The sequence below is a fragment of the Notamacropus eugenii genome, chromosome 4 (genome assembly GCF_028372415.1).
Source record: "Notamacropus eugenii isolate mMacEug1 chromosome 4, mMacEug1.pri_v2, whole genome shotgun sequence".
NCBI lineage: Eukaryota > Metazoa > Chordata > Mammalia > Diprotodontia > Macropodidae > Notamacropus > Notamacropus eugenii.
Genome location: NC_092875.1, coordinates 288,325,051 through 288,347,151, shown reverse-complemented (window position 1 = coordinate 288,347,151; position 22,101 = coordinate 288,325,051). Strand labels below are relative to the sequence as shown.

The window sequence follows — 22,101 nt, the reverse complement described above, 5'->3', positions numbered from 1 at the left end:
TGTATGTGTGTATGCATATATATACACACATATCTATACATACATATATGCTTAATCCTTATATAAGATTTTATACATAATAGCATTTGTGGAATTGTGGAATTTATAACTCTTGTCACTGTCAAGCCTATGCCATTTAATAAAATAGAGCTGACTCTCTCCAAACCTTGCCACCATGCTTCAACTGTGTTCTTCTTCTGTCCTTTTGGTCCTCTTCTACCATTTGTAAGTTACCCTTCCCATTAAAAAAAGTCACCATGCTCTCATGCTAGTACCAAAGCAAAAAAGAAATAATACTTTCCCTCAAGGAGCTTATAGTTTGTTTAATAAGACAAATTTTATTAACTTCATTTTACAGATTGGGCAACAGAGGCTTAGATGTTGATCGCTGTTCTCTGCTAATTCAAGACCAGTGTCCTTTCTACAATAGCAGACTACATCTTAATTATTATTTCTATATGGAAGATTCCAAAATCTGCCTTTGAGCCACCAATTACTCCAATCATACAGTTCCAACTGCCTTCGTTCTCAATGTTCAATAAACATTTATTATATGTCTACAATGCACCAGGCAGGTCACCAGAATGTCCTAGTAGTAGCTCAGACTATCTCTACCCTAAGCCTACAATTTCTTTTCAAACATTTCAGTTTCTATTGAAGGCACTACTATCTTTCCAATCGCCTGGACTTTAAAATTCCACAAAAATTTTTGTTCGTTTCTATAGTACTTTGAAGTTTGTAAAGAACTTTACGTAAATTATCTCAATTGATCCTCATGACAATTCTGTGAGGCAGATATTGTTACACAGATAAGAAGACTCAGGAAACATGCCTAGGAGTCACACACCTGAAAGTATCTTGGGCAGTATTTAAAGTTAGGTCTTTCTGAGTCAAAGTCTTATACTCCAGTCACTACACCACCTAGCTGCCTGATGGTTTTTCTCAACCATCATTTCCAATCAGCTCTCCAAACCTGTTGATTCTACCTTCATTAAATCTCTCCCATTCTTGGTCAGCTCTCCATTTACAATGCCAAGATTCAAGTTCAGGTCCTCATCACCATTTATCTAGAGCTTTAGTAGCCTTGATATTGGTCTCCCTATCTTTTGTCTTTTCCTTTTCCTACAACTATCAAATAATTTTCTGAAGTAGAGCAGACTATGCTCCTTGACCCAAAATCTTTAGTGGCTTGCTATTCTATCTATAATAAAATGCAGACTCAGTCTGGCACTCGAAGACTTCAACAATCTGACAACAAGCTTCCCTTCCAATCATTTTCAACATTACTCCTCTTCACTTACTAATATGTTCAATCTGAACCAGCTATTTTCCAAACTCAATATGCCATCTTCTACTTTTCTACTGAAAGCTGGAAGGGACCTTAGAGATTATCTAGTCAAACCAAATATCCCTTTGCCCAATAAGCCAAATAGCTGCTTGTCTAGCCTTTGCTTAAAAATTTCTGTCATGAAAGAACCAATCAAATGCCAAGGCAGTCCATTCACAGTTCTAATTGTCAGGAAGTTTTACCTTATATAAAGTTTAAATCTTTTTCCTCTGCAAGTTCCCCATTGCTGCTAGTTTTGCAGTCAAGCAAGAACTTACCTAATTTGGTTTCCATGACAACCCTTCAAATACTTTATAATGGAGGCTCATCTTTCTCCTCCCTAAAATGAGATATAGGCTCCCTTCTAGTCATACTTCTATGATTCTACCACTGAGGCTATAATCCTCTCATACAACTACAGCTTGGATGATAAGCATTAGCCTTTTACAAATTCAGAAGAATACACAATACCATCTTATAATTATCTAATAAATCTGGGATTTCATTGATGTGGGCTTCCCCACTGAAGACGCAAATGACAATTCCTCTATACCTGCTAATTGTGTGTAACCCTTATGCAGCTCTCTCATAAATCCAACATAGGGAGTTTATCCAGTGGGCCAGGAATTTCTACCTCATTCTCTTGAAACCAGGGATTGTATGCCAATGGCACATAGGGTTATTTAACAGTTATTCTTCTACCCTTGCTTTGAGACTAGCCCATTTTCTTTTACTCTGGTTATGCATTTCTCTGATGAATGTTATATAATGTCAGAATGAAAGAAAATTATAATAACCACATAAAACTATAAAGCTAACTGAATTGTGTTCATTTATAATCCACATTCCACCCTAATGAAAACTCTTTTGCTACCATTGCTTTGTAAATAGTTTTTGAAAATATTTTAGAAATCTTTGGAAATAGCAACTTTCATGTTTTCATCTTTAAATCACATTTCATACTTTGCTAAAAAGTGTTACCTTCTTGCTTTGTATTTTAAAAACAAAGTATCCTCCTATCATTCTCAGTCAATTTATTCTAGATCATTTCACCAGGATATTCCCCTTCTACTCATCAAAATCTACCCAGTAATATACCTATCTATATGTGTATATATTGAATCTTCTTTCATATAAATTCCTTTGAGAGTTTCTATTTTCTGCTTTTTTTATTCTCAATACCTACTATAATACCTTGAAGATGACAGGCATTCAATAAATATTTATTGAATTATTTGATTAATTCTAAAAAAGAAAAAAGTTATGTGCTTCTCATTTTTTATGAACACATACAAATTTTTTTAACAGTGATGACACCAAAGATATTCTTAACATGGAAGTAAATCATCAGTCTCATGAGAAACACAGAAACATAAAAATAACATAATACTTTCCTATCAACTTCCATTCACAGTTTATATAAACCTACAAAGATTTCAGACTAATGCTCATTACATCAGGGCACAGTTACTATCTCTGTATAACAGAAAATAGAGATGCAGAGAAATTAAACAGAAGCAGTCAACAAACTTTTTAAAATAAATTAGTGAATAATATGTTACTTAGGAAGGTCAGAATATGATCTTACTCTTTTATAGTATTCCTGGCAAATAAATATATTTTAAATAGTTTTCAATCTTTTTATCTGTAATAAGAACTTCTTCTTTAGTAGCTTTTCATAATAAATACGTCCATGTACATAAATGTGAGCCATCAGATGGTATAGTGGATAGAATGCTGGGCCTGTAGTCAGGAAAACTCATCTTCCTGAGTTCAAATCTGGCCTCAGTTATGTGACCCTGAGCACGTCACTTAACCCAGTTTGCCTTAGATTCTCCATCTGAAAAGTGAGCTGGAGAAGGAAATGGCCAACCACTCCAGTATCTTTGCCAAGAAAACCCCAAATGGGGTCATGAAGGGTTGGACACAATTGAAAATGACTGAACAACAACAACATAAATTTGTAATCATGTTGACATCATTTTATTCAAATATTCATTGATTCATTTATTCAATACTCATTGTCTATTATTATATGGGTGTTTCATTAGCTACAAAAGTTAAAAAAAAAAGGTCAAATCTGTACTCTCTAGAAGGTTACACTGAAGTAGGGGATAAGACAATTATAAACATAATTCTAATACAAAGTAGAAAAATACTTTGAGTAACAATAACTATTCAAATCACCAAACAACAAAACTAATTACCTGTGCAATTAGCCAGTCAATCAATTTGTTGGCCATGACAACAGATTTGTAGGTCCTTAGGTGATAGTCTTTATCCCTGGAGGAAAACAAACAAAAAAATACCCTACTTTTTAAAACAAAGGAAATTAACAAGCATTGGTTAACATTTTCGTATAGTTTTCAACTTACTACAGAAAAGCTTGGGAACTTCTTTGAGAATTTGTTCCACAGATGAAGTATATCCAAAAGGATATTCATAATATTTATATCATCTCCATTAATCCTTCCATCTCCCAATCCCCCAAAAAGATTTAAAAGTGAATTGCAAGAGTGCTCATTATACAGTGCCCATTTCTTTAAACGATTGTTGTACTTGAGTATAGAATGTCTATTTTCTATTTTGTTGTGTTTATATATGTTCTCCCATGAACATTATCACTCTATTTTCCCATCGTATGCTGAAAAGAAACAATGCATTCTTTAACAAAAGAAGATTTATTCTCTTCAAATCCAGGAACATATTAGGAAAGAATTATAGATGTGGGGAAAATAAATGTCTTCTTGTGTCCCTCTCTGTAGATTAAAACTGTTCTTTCCATTTTGGCAGAATTTAATACAGTCACAGCAAGGCCACAATCCAGGGAAAACAGAAGAATGAAGGAATTACCATACCAGTGAGCTCCCCAGCTATGCCTTTCCCACACAGAGGGAGACATGAAGACAGAGTGACCACAAGTATAATTGAGCCCTGGGGACAGAATAATCAAGTTTATAATTTTACAAAACTTGATTTAAAAAAGGATAAGAAAAATGACATTTTTCCATAATTGCTAAAGTTAAACTTAAGGCAATTTGGCCTGACTAGCTACATTTAGTATTCTATATCTTCTTTTTGCCATGCATGAGAAATTTTTTATGTCATCTACAGTATTTTGTACCACTAAAATCTCAATGGAGTAAATGACTGAAATCCCTAACATACATATAGACACATACAGACAGTCACACATATATACACACACATACACACACTATATGGGCATATATAATTTTAGACATATGTCTATACATATATGTACGTGTGTATACATGGGTGTATGCATGCACTTTGCTGTGTGCATATGTATGTCTATATACTGTATGTTTATGGTATCTAGAAATACACGCATGTGTGACTGTATGTGTGTATAATGGACCAGGTTAACATGTATTCACCAGAGGCAGCATTATGTAATGGGAAAAATGCTAGACTTTTGGCATAAGAAGGATGAAGAAGGTATGTCATATGAGCTCTGGGCTTGGAGACAAGAAGTCCCAGCCTCAAATCCTACCTCAGATTTTTACTAGCTGTGTGACTCCGAGTAAACTACTTAATTCCTCTGCTCTATAAATGTCAGCTATTATTTTTATGGGCTACATCAATAACTTATGTTGTTGATACTCTTACTACTCAATTCAGATTAGTTAGCACGGAGTCAAAATATATATCTGAAGGGAAAAGCCTATTATTAGATAATTTGGGTATCTGTGGTATTCCCATAAAACAGACTTAACACATACTAAAAATATGAATATCACTCATTCCATCTATTTTATAGTTCTTCCCATAAATTTATCTTTGACTTGAATTAATAATAGCAGTTTCTAGCCAAATAAAATACTATTTTCTTAGAAAGTTCTACATTAAATATAAATTTCTGATAAGAGACTTATTTTAATTGCCAATATGATGTGAACACACATTGTACTCTGCTCTATTTCCTCATGTATAAGTTATATCAGTGTCAGTTGAAATGGAAGTTTTATGTAATTGTGTAGATAGTTCAGGCAGAAAAAATAATAAAGATGTGGCTGCTTTCATAGTTAAAATTATAAGGTCATGGGATTTGGATTCAAGACCTTAGAAATCATATAACTTATCCCATCATTTGATACATCAGAAAAACTGTCCCAGAGTTTTGAAGTGACTTGCCCAAAGTCACGATTAGTAGTGTCGTGATTCAAACCCAGGTCCTTTCATTACTAATTTAATTCTCTTTCCACCACAAAACAGTATTGATAACTATTCCATTCTTCATATCGCTTTGTACATCAATAGAAGATAAATACATTTTGGCTCTGTAGAGAAAAGAATGAAATGCAATTTTCTCACTTGCAAAAATAACCAGTGAAAAGACTGAGAGGCTTTTGTGCAAAGTCATGTATTAAACACTAAAAAATAAAAAAATAAAAAAAAAATTAGTCTGCAAGGGAGTTCAGGAATTCAGAAGTTGAGAAAAGATAATAAATCTGTTTATCCTCGTCTGAACTAAGGTCACTCTGAAATCACCCCTGCCTATACAATCCCCTTTCCCAAAGAGATGCCCACATCCTTCCTCTACACAGGAAGATATCTTCTTGAGGAAACAGATCCAAGAGCTTGATATTTCCTTATTATAACTTCAGATAGCATTGTGAAAGACTTTAATCCTCCTTTAGAACATCCAAAGAATACCTTATGAACCCACTTCTGCAGTTCCTCCTGGGGGCTTTCATAAACATTCTGAAAACTTCACTGGAAGTAGTATTGCGTTTTACACATGAAGCTAGTTTGGAAAATGAGGGAGGGGGAAATAAAACTTTAAACATTTGGGTTTTATCTCTTAAGAACTGAGACCATTTTTCTTTTATTTTAAAAAGAACTTTGTCATCCGTTAGGGTGTAAAACACTATAGAGTCAATTAGGCATAAATTTACTATGCCATTTAAGATTAATCTGCAACATAGGTATTTATGATATTCAACTGTTTCCCTTACGTCTGGGGTCTTCGTCTTATCTGTGGCTGTCTCCTCAAATATCCTTACTTCCCAGTTCATCAAACTCTCTCAAGTCCTATGATATGTACCTTCATTCCACATACAGGAGTGGCCATTTTTGCAGTTAAGTGGCATGAATAAAGTGCTGTACCTGTAGTTAGGAAGAACTGAATTCAAATCCCATTTCGGATATTTAGAAATTTTTTAACCCTGGGCAAAGCATTTAATCTGCTTGCCTCAGTTTCCTCATCTTTAAAAAGAGAATAATAACAGCAACTATCTCCCAGGTTTGTTGGAAGGATAATTGTAGTGTTTATAAAACCTTGATATGTTATATAAATTATTGCCATTATTATCTTTATCTCATGTCGCACAAATATTCAAACTCCACAATTCATAACTCTGAAACTTCTCTCTGGTCATCATACTCCATTCTTCCAGATCTCCCTTGTCCTTCATCGTTTCTACAATAATTATTCCTTTCCAAATTTCTGCTCTGTAGGCAACCATTTACTTTCTCTGCCCCTGTACCCACACCACTGAATATCATTAAATGAATTCATATTACAGAACTGACTAGGTTTATTTCAAAAAAAATCTGTGTTATCTAATCTCAACTGGGTCTTTACTTTTACTTTTTAAAATTCGTTTACTCTTCCCTGATCAGCACTCTACTGAGATCCCCATTGGGTCTGGTTTAAACTGTTTCTTCTCTTCTCAAGCCACCTACATGACTACCTCCCCTCTTCACAAAGGACTATGACATACATCACTGAAACAAACTGAAGCCATTCATTCTAAGCTCCTTCTCCCCAATTCCATACTTCAGATAATTTCAATACCCCTTAAAACACCCTCATTATCTACTTTTCTCCAGTCTCAAAAGATGAAGTTACTCTGCTTGCTCCCTGTCAACGTCATTCTCTCTACTTGTGCTCTTGTCCCATCTATTCTTATCTCCTCCAGTAATCTGAACTTTTCAACATCTCTTTCTCCATAAATGTTTGACTTCTTATGTAATGGTTTCTCCCCTACTGCCTTCAAACAGGACCAAATCTCTCCCACCCTTTAAAAAAAAAATAAACCTCAAGCTTTCATCCTATATCATTCTTCCTTTTCAAAACCAAGCTAACAGAAAATATCCATCTATATCTCCTGCCTCCACTTTATCATATATCTTTAGCCCCAAACCACTCCTCCTACCAATTTTATTATTTCTGTCCAGGGGACTACCACTCAACTTCAGTGACTCAACTTCAAAAACCTCAATTCTCCAGTTTCATTCACCTTCCACATACAGTCACTTTCTAAGTCTCATCAATTCTGTTTCTTCAAGATTCAACCCTTTTTGTAATGGCCTCTCACTTAGATTACTGAAATAGCTTCCTAATTAATCTCTGCCACAAGTGTTTTCCTTCTCACTCATCTTCCTCACAGTCATCAAAATGATATTCCTAAAGCACAATCTGATCTTGTCTCTCCAAAAGCTTCAGTGGTTCCCAAAATTGCCTCTTGCATTAAACCAAATCTCATTCTTTGGCAATTAGGGACCTCCACAGTCTGATTCCAGTCTATATACCTAAGTTGATGATATATTATTTGCCTTGTACTCTAAGCAAACTGGTCTATTTGTTGAACTCAACATTTCAACTCCAGCCTGTGTCTTTGCAGAAGTTGTCCCTTGGGTCTGGTATTCTCCTTCCTCAATTCCACCTTTGAAACACCTAATTTCTTTAAAGGCTAGTTCAAGTTCCATATCCTTCAAGTGAAAGGACCTTCTCTGATCTTCCTCATTTTATGGGGTTCTCTGTTCACTTTATGGGTAGTTAGGTGGCACATTGGATAGAGTGTTGGACATGGAGTCAAGAAAACTCATCTTCCTGAGTTCAAATCTGGCCTCACACTTACTAGTTGTGTGACCCTGAGAAAGTCACTTAATCCTGTTTGCCTTGGTTTCCTCATTTGGAAAATGAGCTAGAGAAGGAAATTACAAACCACTGCAATATCTTTGCCAAGAAAACCTCAGATGAGGCCATGAGGAGTTGGAGATGACTGAAAAAATGACTGAACAACAATTACTGTATAGTCATTTCATATATATATAACCTATATTTATTTAACTGTGAGTGAGCTGTAACAATCATTGTAATGAATTTAAGTTCATGGGAGGCAGTGACTGTTTCATTGTTGTATTTTATCTCAAGCATTTAGCATAGTACCTGGCACAGTGTAGGTGCTTACTAAATGCTTACTGATTGAATGAATATTCCTTTTCATATCATATTTGCCTATTTATATATTTCCCTACCATATTTATGCAGCAGAATCAGTAGTCACTTTAATTCTTCCAAAAAGATGTGAATATTCAGAAGAGAATAAACTAAAAGTGGATAAAATTAGAACCATTATCTGGGAAGTGATTCTAATTTTAACAAAAACACAGAGCTAGAAGGTCTAGAAGGCTTTAAATACCATCTAATCCCATCCCTTCATTTCCAATTGAGGAAACAGAGGTCCAATACTTTAAGTGTCTTGCTCAAGATAAAATAATTCCTTAAGTATAAGACCCAAAATTCAAACCCAGATTTTCTGAGTATAAATCTTTTATTCCTGTGCACTCTACCAATCCTGAAACTTTAAAATGATGATCCTTTACCCAAATAAGGAGTTACTATAAAGAAATAAACGTGGAAAAAAATATTGGTTACATGCACTAATTAGAGAAATAAAACAGACAATCCTTTAACATCATTTTAGGCAATGATTTCCCTTCTTCCTCCAACAGGCAAGTCAAGAAGCATCTATTAGATGCCTACTATGCACAAAGTGCTATATTATAGTGGTAGGAACATTTTTCTTTAAATCTTATATAGGTTGTGACAGTTTTCTTTAGGAGCACATGAAAATCATCCTTGGGACTCAGTTGTTTCTTAGGACAGAAGAACAAAAACCTCAGTCAGGATATAGCCAGTGCTCTAGAATTTAGCAGTATTTTCTCTGCCCTCCAGTGATACTTCTTAAGTCTAGCACAACCATTGCTATGGTGAATGTAAAGGTCTAGGGAATCAGTCATTTATTTTTATCATCAAGGATTTGTTTAATGCATTTCAACAATCCACAAATGCTGCATTACAACCCCAAATTTGAATGAATAGGTTGACCTAAACTAGCTAGTCTAGGCCCAGAGTTATCACCACCAAAAAATGTGTCTGTTTGGATTTCTCTTTTTCATGCTTATCTGCAAAGCTCTAATGAGCTAATTGCAGAGGGGGTGAAGAGAAATAGAATCTAGAGACACAGTTCTCTTTATCTTAAGTGCTATCTCTCTGAGATTATCTCGTATATAATTGTTTGTATGTTATCTACCCCATTAGATTGTGAGCTTATTGACAGCACAGAATATTTTTCATCTTTTTTTTTGCATTTCCAGAACTTAAAACAGTAGGTGACACATAGTAGGTACTTAATAAATGCTTGTTGACTTGGCGTAGCTTGAAAAAAAGCACTGAATCAAGAGGCGATAGAAATTAGGTCTTCAGCCCTAGGATGGTTAAAAGTTAACGACATTAGAACAGATATTTAATCTAATCTCTTTCAATTCTAACTTTTCACCCTGGAAAAATGAAAGTTTCTAGATTAATAATATTTACAGAACACATAAAATAAATATTTCTGAGAATTTAGTAATTGGCCTCACCTTATCACTGGAGTAAACAGACTATGAAGGCGGCAGTACAATCTTACACCCTGTGCAAAATAAAGATATTTCAGATCAAGTAAGATTACTCCAAGGATAAACGAATAACAAATGATTTAATTGTAGTGACATGTACATTAATGATGTAAACTTCGAAAAATTAGGAGTTATCTGAACTGAAGCATATCACATAAATTTAAAATAAAATTAATAAAATAAAAATTATACTGCGAACAAATACCTGTAATGTGGCAAAGGATTTCAAATCTTTTCTTAAAATTGAAATGGCTTGTTGAAATAGAAAAAAACTAAGTATACTATATGTATTCAGTTTCATATAAGCATAGGCACTAAAACACTGGTATTTACTATTCCCATTCTACACATGCACTTCTACATTCTGAACAGAGAGAGATTGTGAAGGGAACCATTGACAGTATTATTGTTCCAATGTCTTTGAACTATTGTTGCTTTATATGTAATATCTATATCTAAATTGTATGCAGACACGTAGACCTATACAAATAGGTATACACATACACACACACACACACACACACACACACACACACACGCTTCAGCATCTAGAAACTTCCATGATTCAATTTGCCCCTCCTTTCAAAATTATTGGGCCTTCTAAATCTACATTCAAAAAAACTAGAGGAAAAAAAGTTCATTCTTATACTCCATTTAGAGATTGATCATGCTAAAAGAATTCCTCAGTGATTTTTTCGGTCTTTCAGAAAACATTATGCCTTCATAGAGATTCATAACAGGTAAATTCATGATTAACACAAGGTGTTTGGGAGAGTGTATTACCTTGGAAATCACATCCTGCATTTCATTTCTTGGAAAAAATGTCCCATCATCATAGCGAAATCTATATAACATCTGTTCTGGTTTGAATTGATGTTTATCAGTAACTAACAGAATAAGAAATAATATATTAATATTCTGAATTGCTAATACAAGCCATAAAGAATATAACCCAACATGAATTTAATCATGAAGTACATATGTTTCACAAGGCTTAAAACTTCTAATTTGAGGAAGCAAATTTTGTTTTTGTTGACTAAATAACAAAAGGAATAGGAAAATTAATTGGTTGATCATTTTCATAAAATTATAAAAAATTCTAAAATTTGAGGTATCATTTTGCAAGACCATTACAGATTAGTAGCAAATAGTTCATAAAATTATTCTAATACATAAAACAAGATCATCTTAGGGAAAATCTCCTATACTTTATATTCCTATAAAACTTAGGACATTGCTGTTTTATATGCTTACAACGTAAGAAATGGCTGACTGTTTCTTAGTACTGAAGGAGAATTTAGATGTTCATCTACCTACTCGGGTGGGCTCACTCAACTCAGCCTTTTAGTCAAAACCTCACTTAAACCATTCCTGATAACCTAACCTATTTTAAGTATTCTAGATAATACTACTATGAATAATTATTTTTTATCTCTAAGCTAAATCACATATTTTAGTATAAATCCATTTTCTTGGCCTACTTTCAATAGAAACTAAAGGCAGTTGATCTCTAACTTCAGTATATCTATCTTCTTCATTTGCATAAATGCAGAAAATCACTAGACTGTCACTTGACTTTCCCTTCTCTAGCCGGCATAATCCCATTATAACTAGCCTCGTATGGAGCTGGTTGCTCTTAAAAGAAATATAAACACTTTAAATTAACACTCAAATAACATATTTGAATATGCTCTTTATAGGGGAGGAGTTAACATTTACACAATTAATCACTTAGTTCAATGAGCTCTAGCTAGCGCCTAAATGGAAGATTAGGGCTTTTGGTTATTTGGAAATGTCAGAATGACAGGAAGTTATCTGAATCACTAAGGAACATGAGTTCCACATGGGTGCACTTGGCAGAGGTGAATCAAGCTCCAAAGATGGGTTTAATATAAATAAATATCTGAAGGTTTATCTATTTCCCCCAATTCTATACAGTCATTTTCATTACTCAAATGCATATGTATGAGAGAGGAATGTTATAAGCAGGTAGATTCCCCCAGACTTCTGGTACTTCCTCCATGGGCTAAGCTAAAGGAATCCAGAAGGCAGAAGTACAGGAAAGAAAATTTAAGAGAAAAATTCCAGTGAAAATTTTTGAGTCCCCATGCCATGTTTCAAAGTCAATCATTACATTTTTTCCAACAATTCTTCCTTTTCTCATAAGATATTTAAAATGCTACCATAAAACGCTGCCATAATGCCAGGATATTTTGAGACCACCCGGCCCTTTGTACAACCATGTAGTTACTTTGAGTCTCTTCTGAGATCTTTAACATTTTTCCCCTTGACTCAAGCAGTATTTCATAAGACCCTAATCTGGGACAAAAGTCTGAATATAGAACCACTGTCACCTCTACCCAGCTTCTTTCTATTTTACTGGCATATATAATAGCAAAGTACCTAGCTAATTAATTGGCAGATTCTCATGTCATTCTGATGTGAAAAAAATGTTTTCATGCTCTCAGTACTGCCACTGACTCAACAATGCAACTCTGTCATTAGGTTTCTGAATTCCCATGTAATGAGCTGAAGCATTTGCGCTCAGAACATGTGGAACAAAGCAAGAAGAAAGAAATCAACTCTTTACAAATACCACAGAGAGAGCATATGAGCTCGAGGAAACAATGTCCACTGTATGAAGACTTGCCTCTGGTAAAGTTCTCAGCAATATTTGCAATGTGAATAATAACAATAATAGCCAACTTTTCTTGCTCACTCTCTCTAAAACAGATGGTTCATTCAACTTTATTTTAAGAATTCTATTTTCACTGAAACACAGCTGGGACCACATACTAATGAAAGTAGCATGTCTGGCTCATACTTCTATACTCTAATGTAATTATTCTTTTATTGTGAAACCATATAATGTGTTTCTTTTAACTGTGTGTTGGGATTAGCATATTTTGTGGAAAAATTTAGGTATCTGTAGATAATTTTTTGACAAAAATATTTCTATTGGCAAAAAAGTCACTATTTATTTTTTCAACATATATATAACCCGAGTTTCTGCAACATAACTCAATCTGACATTCTGAATGGTGATTTCCAGATAAGAATGGTACACCCTACTAAAATCAAACTATGGAGAGGAAAAAAAACACCTTAACAATCCTAAACATTACAACACTAATTGTCTCCTATAACTGCAGTCATTACTTAAAGGTTTCAATTCCACAAATCAACTTGAAATTATCGTTGCCTCTGAGTTTGGGAAAATGTACTGTGTTCTCTGTGTATATACATTTCAGTGTGATTCACTTCATTCCATATCAGCCAAAATAATAGCTAGCACAAGTCAGTCTGGAGGATACAATGATGAGTAGGATATGGTTCTTCCCTCAAATAACTTTCAATCTAGTGTGGGAAGGTGGGAAGAGGGGATAAGATGGATCTACAAATAAAGTTTAAGGTAGGATGTATTAAGTACCCTAAAAATAAAATATTATAGGACTGCAGAGGAAGAAGAACTCAAGAATGTCCTGTACAAAGTGATCCCTTAATACATATTTGTTTGATTTAATTGAATCAGGCCAGGGATATCAGGTTACATGAAGTCAGTAACATTTGAGAAGGGCCCTGAATGATGACTAGAAATTCAACAGGCATAGATGAAAGAGTAGGTAGAGAGAACAGGATGACTAAAGGATCTTTATATCTCCTTTTTTTCCCCCTAAATCCTACAAGGTCAGAGCAGTGCTTGGAAAAATTTATCTGAGAATGGTATATAGAATGGCTTAAAGAAAGCAGTGACTGGAGTTATTTATTATTATTTGATTATTATTTAAATAGTCCCAGTGAAAGATAATGAGGACCTAAATTATTATGGTAGCACAAGAATGGAAAAGGACTGACGTAAGAAATAGCATTAATGTGGCTTCATATCTATATATAGCAGGTAAGAGGAGAGAGATATAAAAGAGGAGTCCAATTTTTCAAGACTGAGTGACTACCAGGATGCTGATTCTATTAGAAAAACATAAGGAAGTCAGTAGGTAGAGCTCATTTGGGGAATAAGATAATAAATTTTGCTTTAGAAATGTTGAATCTAAGAATAACCAAAATAACTAATGCACTTCTGGAAATATGAGACTATGGCTTGGAATGAGGTTGGGGTTGGAGATACAAATTTGGGAAGTCTTTTTATAGAAGTGATCACTAAAGCCATGAAAATCCCAGAGGGAGAATATATGCAGAAAGAAAAAAAAAAAGACTGAAGACAGAACCTTGGACAGTGCCAGTATTAAAGGAAGGGGAAGAAAGAAGTCAATGGAGGAAATAAAGTAAGAGAACATCACTATGAGGATAACATGGATGTAAAAGAGAGGGAAAAAAAACTTTTAAAAAAGGGTCGGGTGTTCAAAAGCTGCAGAGAAGCTGAAATGGAAAAAAAAACAAAATAAAAATATTGATTTGCAGACTAGAAAGTCACTGGTGACCTTCAAGAGAGCAGTTTAAGGCAAGTGGTGGGGATAGAAGTCACTTACAAAAGACAGATTAGTGAATAGTTAGATATAAAATGAAGGCAATGAATTCCTACCAAATCTGATATTGTCTAGCAGAATGAGAATATTATAAAATTAAAGTCTTTTTTTTTACTTTGCCAGCAGAATGTGTTGGCAGATTACCTAATAAACACACACATGTGAACACATGCATGCAGTCATACATATGCAAGGTCTCTCTTTGTAAAGAAATATATATTTATTAGAAATAGCATTTAGATCTCTGCTAATTAACTGGGAAAATTTTAATTACAATTTAAATTTGTTCATCTACTAAATAACTTATTTATATGGGCAATTTAAATATTATTAATCACAATTAATTCATGAACCACATATTTGGAAAGAAGCTAACAATAATAATTTCCTAACTGCAAACTAAATGGTATACACTAATTTATATTCTCAGAGCCCTATTAGAATTGGGACATCTGGGCCAGGAACCCTAAGATTTCAAAACTTTCCATCAGGCATGAAGTCAAGTTTATAAAAAAAGCTTCCAAGATATTCCCCAGGTAAAATATTACTACCCTTCCAAAAACTGACTCAGACAAATACTTACTCTTGCTTTTGATTTTAATGCCCTTTTTTACTTCTCCCATAAATGACTGTATCCTTCTGACTGACCAAAGGTGACATCATATGATGTCATTTGAGAGGAATTAGGGAAGTAAGAAAGGACATTAAATAACGTTCTTCAGCACCGTCAAGGAAAGGTGTTTTTTAGATTGAAAAGGTTCAAAAGTGTACATAGACAGGGAAGGAGGAATATATTGAGGATGAAAGACGGAAAATTGGTAAAGTTGCAGAGAAGGAGGAAATAGAATCAAAAGCTAAAGTGGAAGCATAGTTTTAAGGAGAAGGAATGTCTATTCATCTTCTTTAAAAGAGAGCTCATCATGGATTTTTTAAAGGCCATCTATACACCAAAATACTTATAGAAGCACTTTTTGTGGTAACAGAAAAGCTATGAATGAAACAGTTGCACATAAATTAGGGAATGGACAAAAAAGGGGGACATGCATGTAATGGAATATTTATGGCCTATAAGAAACACCAAATATTATTAATACAGAGGGCATAGAAAGTCTTGCAGAAACTAATGCAAAGTAAGGTAATCAATGCATTGGAAACAAATCTGACAAGATATACAATATTCCGTACAATAGAAGTTCCTTGAAAGAAAAAAAACAAACCTGACACTTTCATATTTGCATTTCCTGTGCTTAAGGACAGTGTCCTTTCTGCTCGTTCATTGATTTAATGATTAGAAGAGAAATAGAGGAAGAATGGAGAGATACAAAATTTTGGAGTTGAAGAGAAGAATGCAAAGAAACTTCTTTCATGTTAAATGACCCCAATCTTCATTGGGAAGGAAGAGCTGTCTTTCAAGGGTGCTGAGGAACCTATGAGAAAGAAGTCAAGGCCTTAATTATAGTAAGATTTAAATGTGAAGACTGGGATGAGAGGTCAACAGGATGTGACTAAAAGGACTGTAGCATCTAATCGAGTACCAAGCTGATGACGTTCGAGGGAAAAAAAGCCTACAAATTAATCATTCAGAGAGACAGGACCAGAAACTCACTTTCAACAAATATTTCCTATTCTGACTAACCTATGGTTTGCTCACTGTTAATTATTATTGCTATCTTTATCGTGGAAATAAAATAATAATTATAGAATCAAAGAATTTAGAAATTCTAATAAATGTATCTCAGAGATCAAGTAAAACATATCATATCTGAATAAGAAATTCTGCTCTAGCATAACTGACAAGAAATCAACCAGGTGTTGCTTGAAGATTTCTAGTGAGGGGGAACCCACTACCTCTTGGTCTCACATGTTCCACTTTGGTATAATATTAATTAGGGGGTAGTTCTTCCTTACACAAAGCCTAAATATGCCTTGATGAAGTCTCTAGTCATCATTCCTAATTCTCTCCTTCTGGACTTTAAAAAAAGCAACTTTTGGAATCTAGTCATTTTCTTGCAATGAGTTCTAAATCATAAAATTCTGCATAGATTTCAATTAACCATGACTTTCAGAAGGGCCAATTCAAGACAGATTTGCAAAAAACCCTTCAGTTTATAAGAATGATATTATTTCCATGATCTAAGGAAAACCTGACTACACCATACAAAATATGACTCATTTTGGAAGTCAATCATTCCATTTTGCACATAGGAGTACACAAATTTTGTGATGATCTGGAAAGAAAGGCTTGGCAGCTGGTGGCTTTATACCTAATTGGATAAAATAAATGACAGAGTTCATGCGTCAGCCTCCGCACTAGTAGGCTGAGTATAGAGATAGAGATAAAACATGGTCACAGCCAGGGCCACTTGCCGTTACTCTTGTGCTATGGTATTAATGACCTATTAGAAAAGATTCAAAATCTATTGAATGGAAAAGTCACTATAACTGTATTCAGGTCAATGTTTTTACTTAGTACCTGATTCCATCTTACTACAGAAAACCTCTTAGGGTTCCATAAGTAAAAGAACATGGAAAAAAATGAAAAGCAATACAAGAAAAAGGAAAAAAAGAGGAGAAAAAAGAAGATAAATCAAACTGATTTAGAATGTGTTCACACTTTTTTAGACATTTCTTTTCGTAGATGGAGGAAATAAAAACTTGAAAATCAAATTATTCTGGTGTTTATACTTAACAATTACATAAGTAAAAAGAATGGTACCTTGATAATCTATATTTCATTATGCTTAATTACCTGATTTTTATCTTATCTTAAATTATTTAAATATTTTGAGCACAACATATCAGATTACCATAAATGTTTACCTATACTAAAAACACAAATACATAAGAATTGAGATAAACTACACATAAGAAAAGAGATATAACCTTGAAATTGCACCTGAATGAGGAACTTTAATAAGACACTATTTTAAAATATATTTACCATGGTGGATAATGCCATTCTCTAACAATGCTTGTCCCAAATGAACTCCTTCCTCAGGTTTATGAATCTCACCAATCTCCAACAACCAGGATACAAATTCACTATAACAGAAAGGTAATGAGAGAAAAAAATATATTCAATAGGTAGACATTCTCTTTTTGTATTGCATATTTACCAAGCACTTAAAATGGGATCTTCACAATATAGATGATTGCTGCAAAATTCTCTTATATCAAATCTTTTTTTACACCTGCTAAGTATCCTATTAAATCCAACTCTATTTCATATAATCAGATCTATGTTTAATCCATGTTTAATAATTTTTACTTAACTCAAGACCTCTAGTCAATAGAAAGAACTAAAAACTGGGAAGCAATTTACTATAATAAAATTCAAAAATAAGCAAATCTCTTATACACACTTCTTATTCTGTTCCCTACCATGAACCCCAGCTATATGAGAAACTTAAACATCTATGATATAAAAATAAAGATACAATAAAGATTTTATCTTGATTATGGAAGAGAGATAATTTTTGATTCAACAAATAACATTACCTATTAGGGATATTATATAAACCCTTTACTATAGGAAGACAAAAATCTCTATACAACAAAATAGCATTAAAAGAAAAATAAGACATTAGGAAAATGCTTACCATAAATATGAAAAGGAAAAAATGGCATCTAAAATATATAATCAAGTATTAAAAAGTCACAGTGGGAATTCCCATTCTATAATGGATAAGGACATAAAAACTATGAACAGATTTCCAGAAAAGAGAAAATATTAATAATCATTAGAAATATATTGAACCTCATACAATAATATATACAAATTAAAAAGTTTGAAATATTATTTGCTGTCAATGAAACAGATGAAAATATTAAAAGATATTAAATTCATTGTGTATGAAACTGTCAAAACACTTGTACACTTCACTTCTACAGAACTGAAAACTTGTAGAGTCATTTTTGAAAGATCAAACTGTAATTAAAGAGTAAAAAGTAATCATATACTTTGGCTTAATAATTAGATTTTTGGAAATATACTCCAAGCGTTATTTTTAAGAAAGAACAAAGAAAAATATCTATTCAAAGATGTTCAGGGAAACATAAATAACTCCTCAAACGTGGAAACAACTTAAATGTACAATAGCAAGGGAGTAGTTAGAAAAAAGAAAAACCTGTGGTTCACTAAGGTAAAAACAATTAACACCAATAGGTATGAGATACACAGATAAATCTAGCAAAGGCTATATGGAATAATACAAAGCAAAAAAAAAGCAGAAACAGAAACAAAGTATACAAACTACTACCATATAAAAGGAAAACTAAATGAAAATAAATAGAAATACAAAGAACCCTGGTAAGGATTTCAGAGTAACTGAAAACTGGTCAGATTTCTAATAGCAATCATATTCTTATTAAATATGGCTCAATGATAATCTAAATTAATTGACTCAACATTAAATTTAGAAAAGAATACTTTACACTTTCCTACCAAGGCGTGTAGAAAACTCGCTATGCTGTGATTTCTAACTAATGTGGGTAAATTTTATATTCATTGCAGATGTATAGTCCATCAGTAATGAGGCAAAAGAATTATACCAGATTCATTTTACCCACAAACTAATAACAATAAACAACAACACCAACAACAGTAATCATGGTGTACTGAAGAGGACAGGCCATACTTTTTTGACATTATAAGATGAAATTCCACTACTTACCAGATGGTAATGATGTTTGACCTCTACCTAGGAATCAGTATCTAAGAGATACTGAGAGATACTTACTAGCTGTATGAACCTGGACAAGTCATTTCACCTCTGCCTTAATTCACTGGAGAAGGAAATGGCTAACCACTCCAGTATCATTATAAAAAAAAACCCCATGGACAACATTGGGGTGCGATCATTCATGTTCATGGGGTCAAAAACAAGTAGACATGACAGAACAACTAAACAATTCCAGCCCCTACAAGGATGAGCTGGTGGGACAAAACAGGATATCAGCTATGGAGGAATCAGGTCATAGTTCATCGAATCAAAGCTACATTAAAGAGTGACACAAGGATCATGTTCCTGGAAAGTTTGACCACATGGAACAACACTACTTAAGTCCAGAACACGTCAAGGGAAAGAGCAATTTAATGCTTTCACTGAGCTAGAAATATGTGTGTGTGTGTGTGTGTGTGTGTGTGTGACCAAAGAACTAGGTAGAATGGGGCTAAGCCTATGACATTAAATGGTCATCCAATGATGATTAGATGAGGAGTTGTAAGCAGGTCAGTCAATAACCCAAAAGGTCCACACAAAATTTGAATAAGAAAGTAGAAGAAACCAACGTAAAATGGTAGAAGAACTTTTGAAACACATAACCCAAGAGCCAAGATGGTAGAGTACAGGAAGCAACAGAACTCTCCCTACATTCCATTTGAAGCAATGGTAAAATAACACTTCAAATCAATTTCTCCAGTGGTAATGTCAACAAAAGGACAGAATGACACATTTTACCGGACAAAGACAATTGCAGGAGGTCAGAAAAAGAGGTCTGTGACACTGGCATGGGGGTTGGCTCAGAAACCTCATGGAAGCAACAGCTGTGGGCCTTAGGCAGCAAAAGCAGCATCAGTAGCTTAGGAAGTTTTCAAGCCAAGAATAGTCAAAGGATCTGGTCATGGGTCAGAAAGAAATTACAGGGGACCTCTGTCCTAGCACTGGATACAGGAGTGCACTGTTTGGCAATTCCATTACCAATACTTCCTTCTGGGTTCCAGTTCCAGGGGTTCCTGGGTTCCAGGGCTCTAAGGAGCAGCATCATTTCCTGTCCCAAGGAATAGAGGAACTTGACATCCCAAGGGAGCAAATGACTAGAGGAACAGTATTATATTTGGGGAAAAGGAACAGTGCCTAGAAGAATAATATCAATTACAGAAGCAAAGAATCAGAACCTTTCTTCAGTGAGGATGAGAGCATGGGCCAAGAGAGCAGTGACCAAACATTCAGATCACATCACCTGGGAAGCACTGAAAATTTCCAAACCCCCATAAATAACTCTGAAAACAACAGTGTGGAAAAAGCCTGAAGCTTGGGATAGTGTCCCAACACACACATAAAAAACCCACCCAGGGAAGAAAACTCAACTTTAACCTTCAAAGCTTAGTTCAAACTCAAGAAGTAGTCTGGTGAAATGAGCAAACATGAAAAAAAAAAAAAACCCAAACAATAAAAAGGTACTATGGTGATAAGGAACATCAAGATGCAAACTCAGAAGACATCAGTGTCAAAAGAGCTACAAACAAAGACTTAAAGGGCAAAAAAAATGTGAAACTGACACAGGTCCAACAAGAATTTCTGGAAGAGCTGAAAAGGATTTTGAAAATCCAATAAGATGGTAGAGGAAAAATTGGGGAAAGGAATGAGAGCAATGCAAGATAATTATAAAAAGACAATTAACAGCTTGGTAAAGGAGGCACCAAAAATACAGAAGAAAACACTTTAAAAAACAGAATGGAGGTAGCTAGATGGCCCAGTGAATACAGCACTAGCCCTGAGTGAGGAAGACCTGAGCTCATATCTGCCTCAGACACTTGACACTTACTGTGTGACCTTGGGCAAGTCACAACTGTAAATGCCTTGCTGTTCTCCCTCCAAAAAAAATTCTTCTACTTTTAGATTTCTGATCCTATGATCACAATTGTCTATAAAATCAATACACAGAGAGACAGATACCAACACAGACACATACACACACACACACACACACACACACACACACACTGCACTCAGCTGGGCATGGAAATCTATCTTACCCAACAAGGAAGTAGGAGGGGAAAGAAATAAGAAAGAGGAAGGGTGATAAAAAGCAGGTTAAATTAAGGGAGTCAATAGCCAGAAGGAAAACAGATTTCTGAGGAGGGACAGGGTAAAAAGAGAGAAAGAATGACAAAAACGAAGAAAATAGGATGGAGGGAAATACATGCTTAGTACTCAATTGTGAATGTAAATGGGTGAACTCACTCATAAAAACAAAGTGGAGAGCAGAATGAATTAGAGACTAGAACGTAACAACCTGCTCTTTACAAGAAACATACTTGAAAAAAGAACACACACAAAGTTAAAATATAATATATAGGCTAAAGTAGAAGGCTATAGTAGAAGGATTGACCTGTAGAAGCTCTCCCCCCACAGCCCATAAAGTACTTGTAAAAAATGACTCTAAACAAATTCTAAGGCAGCAGAAGCCACAAAATGACAGAGTGGAAGAGATTTCCAGCCTAAGGCAGCCTGGAAGGCTGACAGGAAAGGTCTAGTCTACCACACCAGGCTGTGAGCAGAGCGCAGCCCAGCCTTGGCCATGTGGCACAGTAGGGTCAGGATTGGAGCAGGCTTCAGGGCACAACCTGCAGGAGCTGCAATTCTCACATTCCTCAACCCATAAACATTTAAGACAGCTTCAAAGGTCAATGAGAAAGCTTTTTCACCTCGGTGAGAAGGGAGCAGGGTTGAGCCCAAGCCCCAGCCCCCAGGGCACAGAAAGTCTCTGCAGCACAGCCTCCATTTTTGAAACCCTCAGCCTTAAGATCCTGACCAAATTGTACACCTGATCTGCATCTCAGCCCTGAGTGGT

The 22,101-nt window shown here is 34.6% G+C and overlaps 1 protein-coding gene across 3 annotated transcripts in view; it reads right to left on the bottom strand.

Moving 5' to 3' along the window:
- Window positions 1–22,101, bottom strand: part of PREX2 (phosphatidylinositol-3,4,5-trisphosphate dependent Rac exchange factor 2) — a 426,568-nt gene that overhangs the window by 217,042 nt on the left and 187,425 nt on the right. For all 3 annotated transcript variants that reach the window (XR_011966134.1, XM_072604786.1, XM_072604787.1), the window contains exons 11-14: window positions 17,468–17,568; window positions 10,826–10,929; window positions 10,007–10,056; window positions 3,535–3,610 (exon numbers count right to left, since the gene is read on the bottom strand). Coding sequence is in view for 2 of the 3 variants with exons in the window: in XM_072604786.1 (XP_072460887.1) it covers window positions 3,535–3,610; window positions 10,007–10,056; window positions 10,826–10,929; window positions 17,468–17,568 (331 nt within the window). In the remaining variant the exon portion in view is untranslated. The remainder of the gene's footprint in view (window positions 1–3,534; window positions 3,611–10,006; window positions 10,057–10,825; window positions 10,930–17,467; window positions 17,569–22,101) is intronic.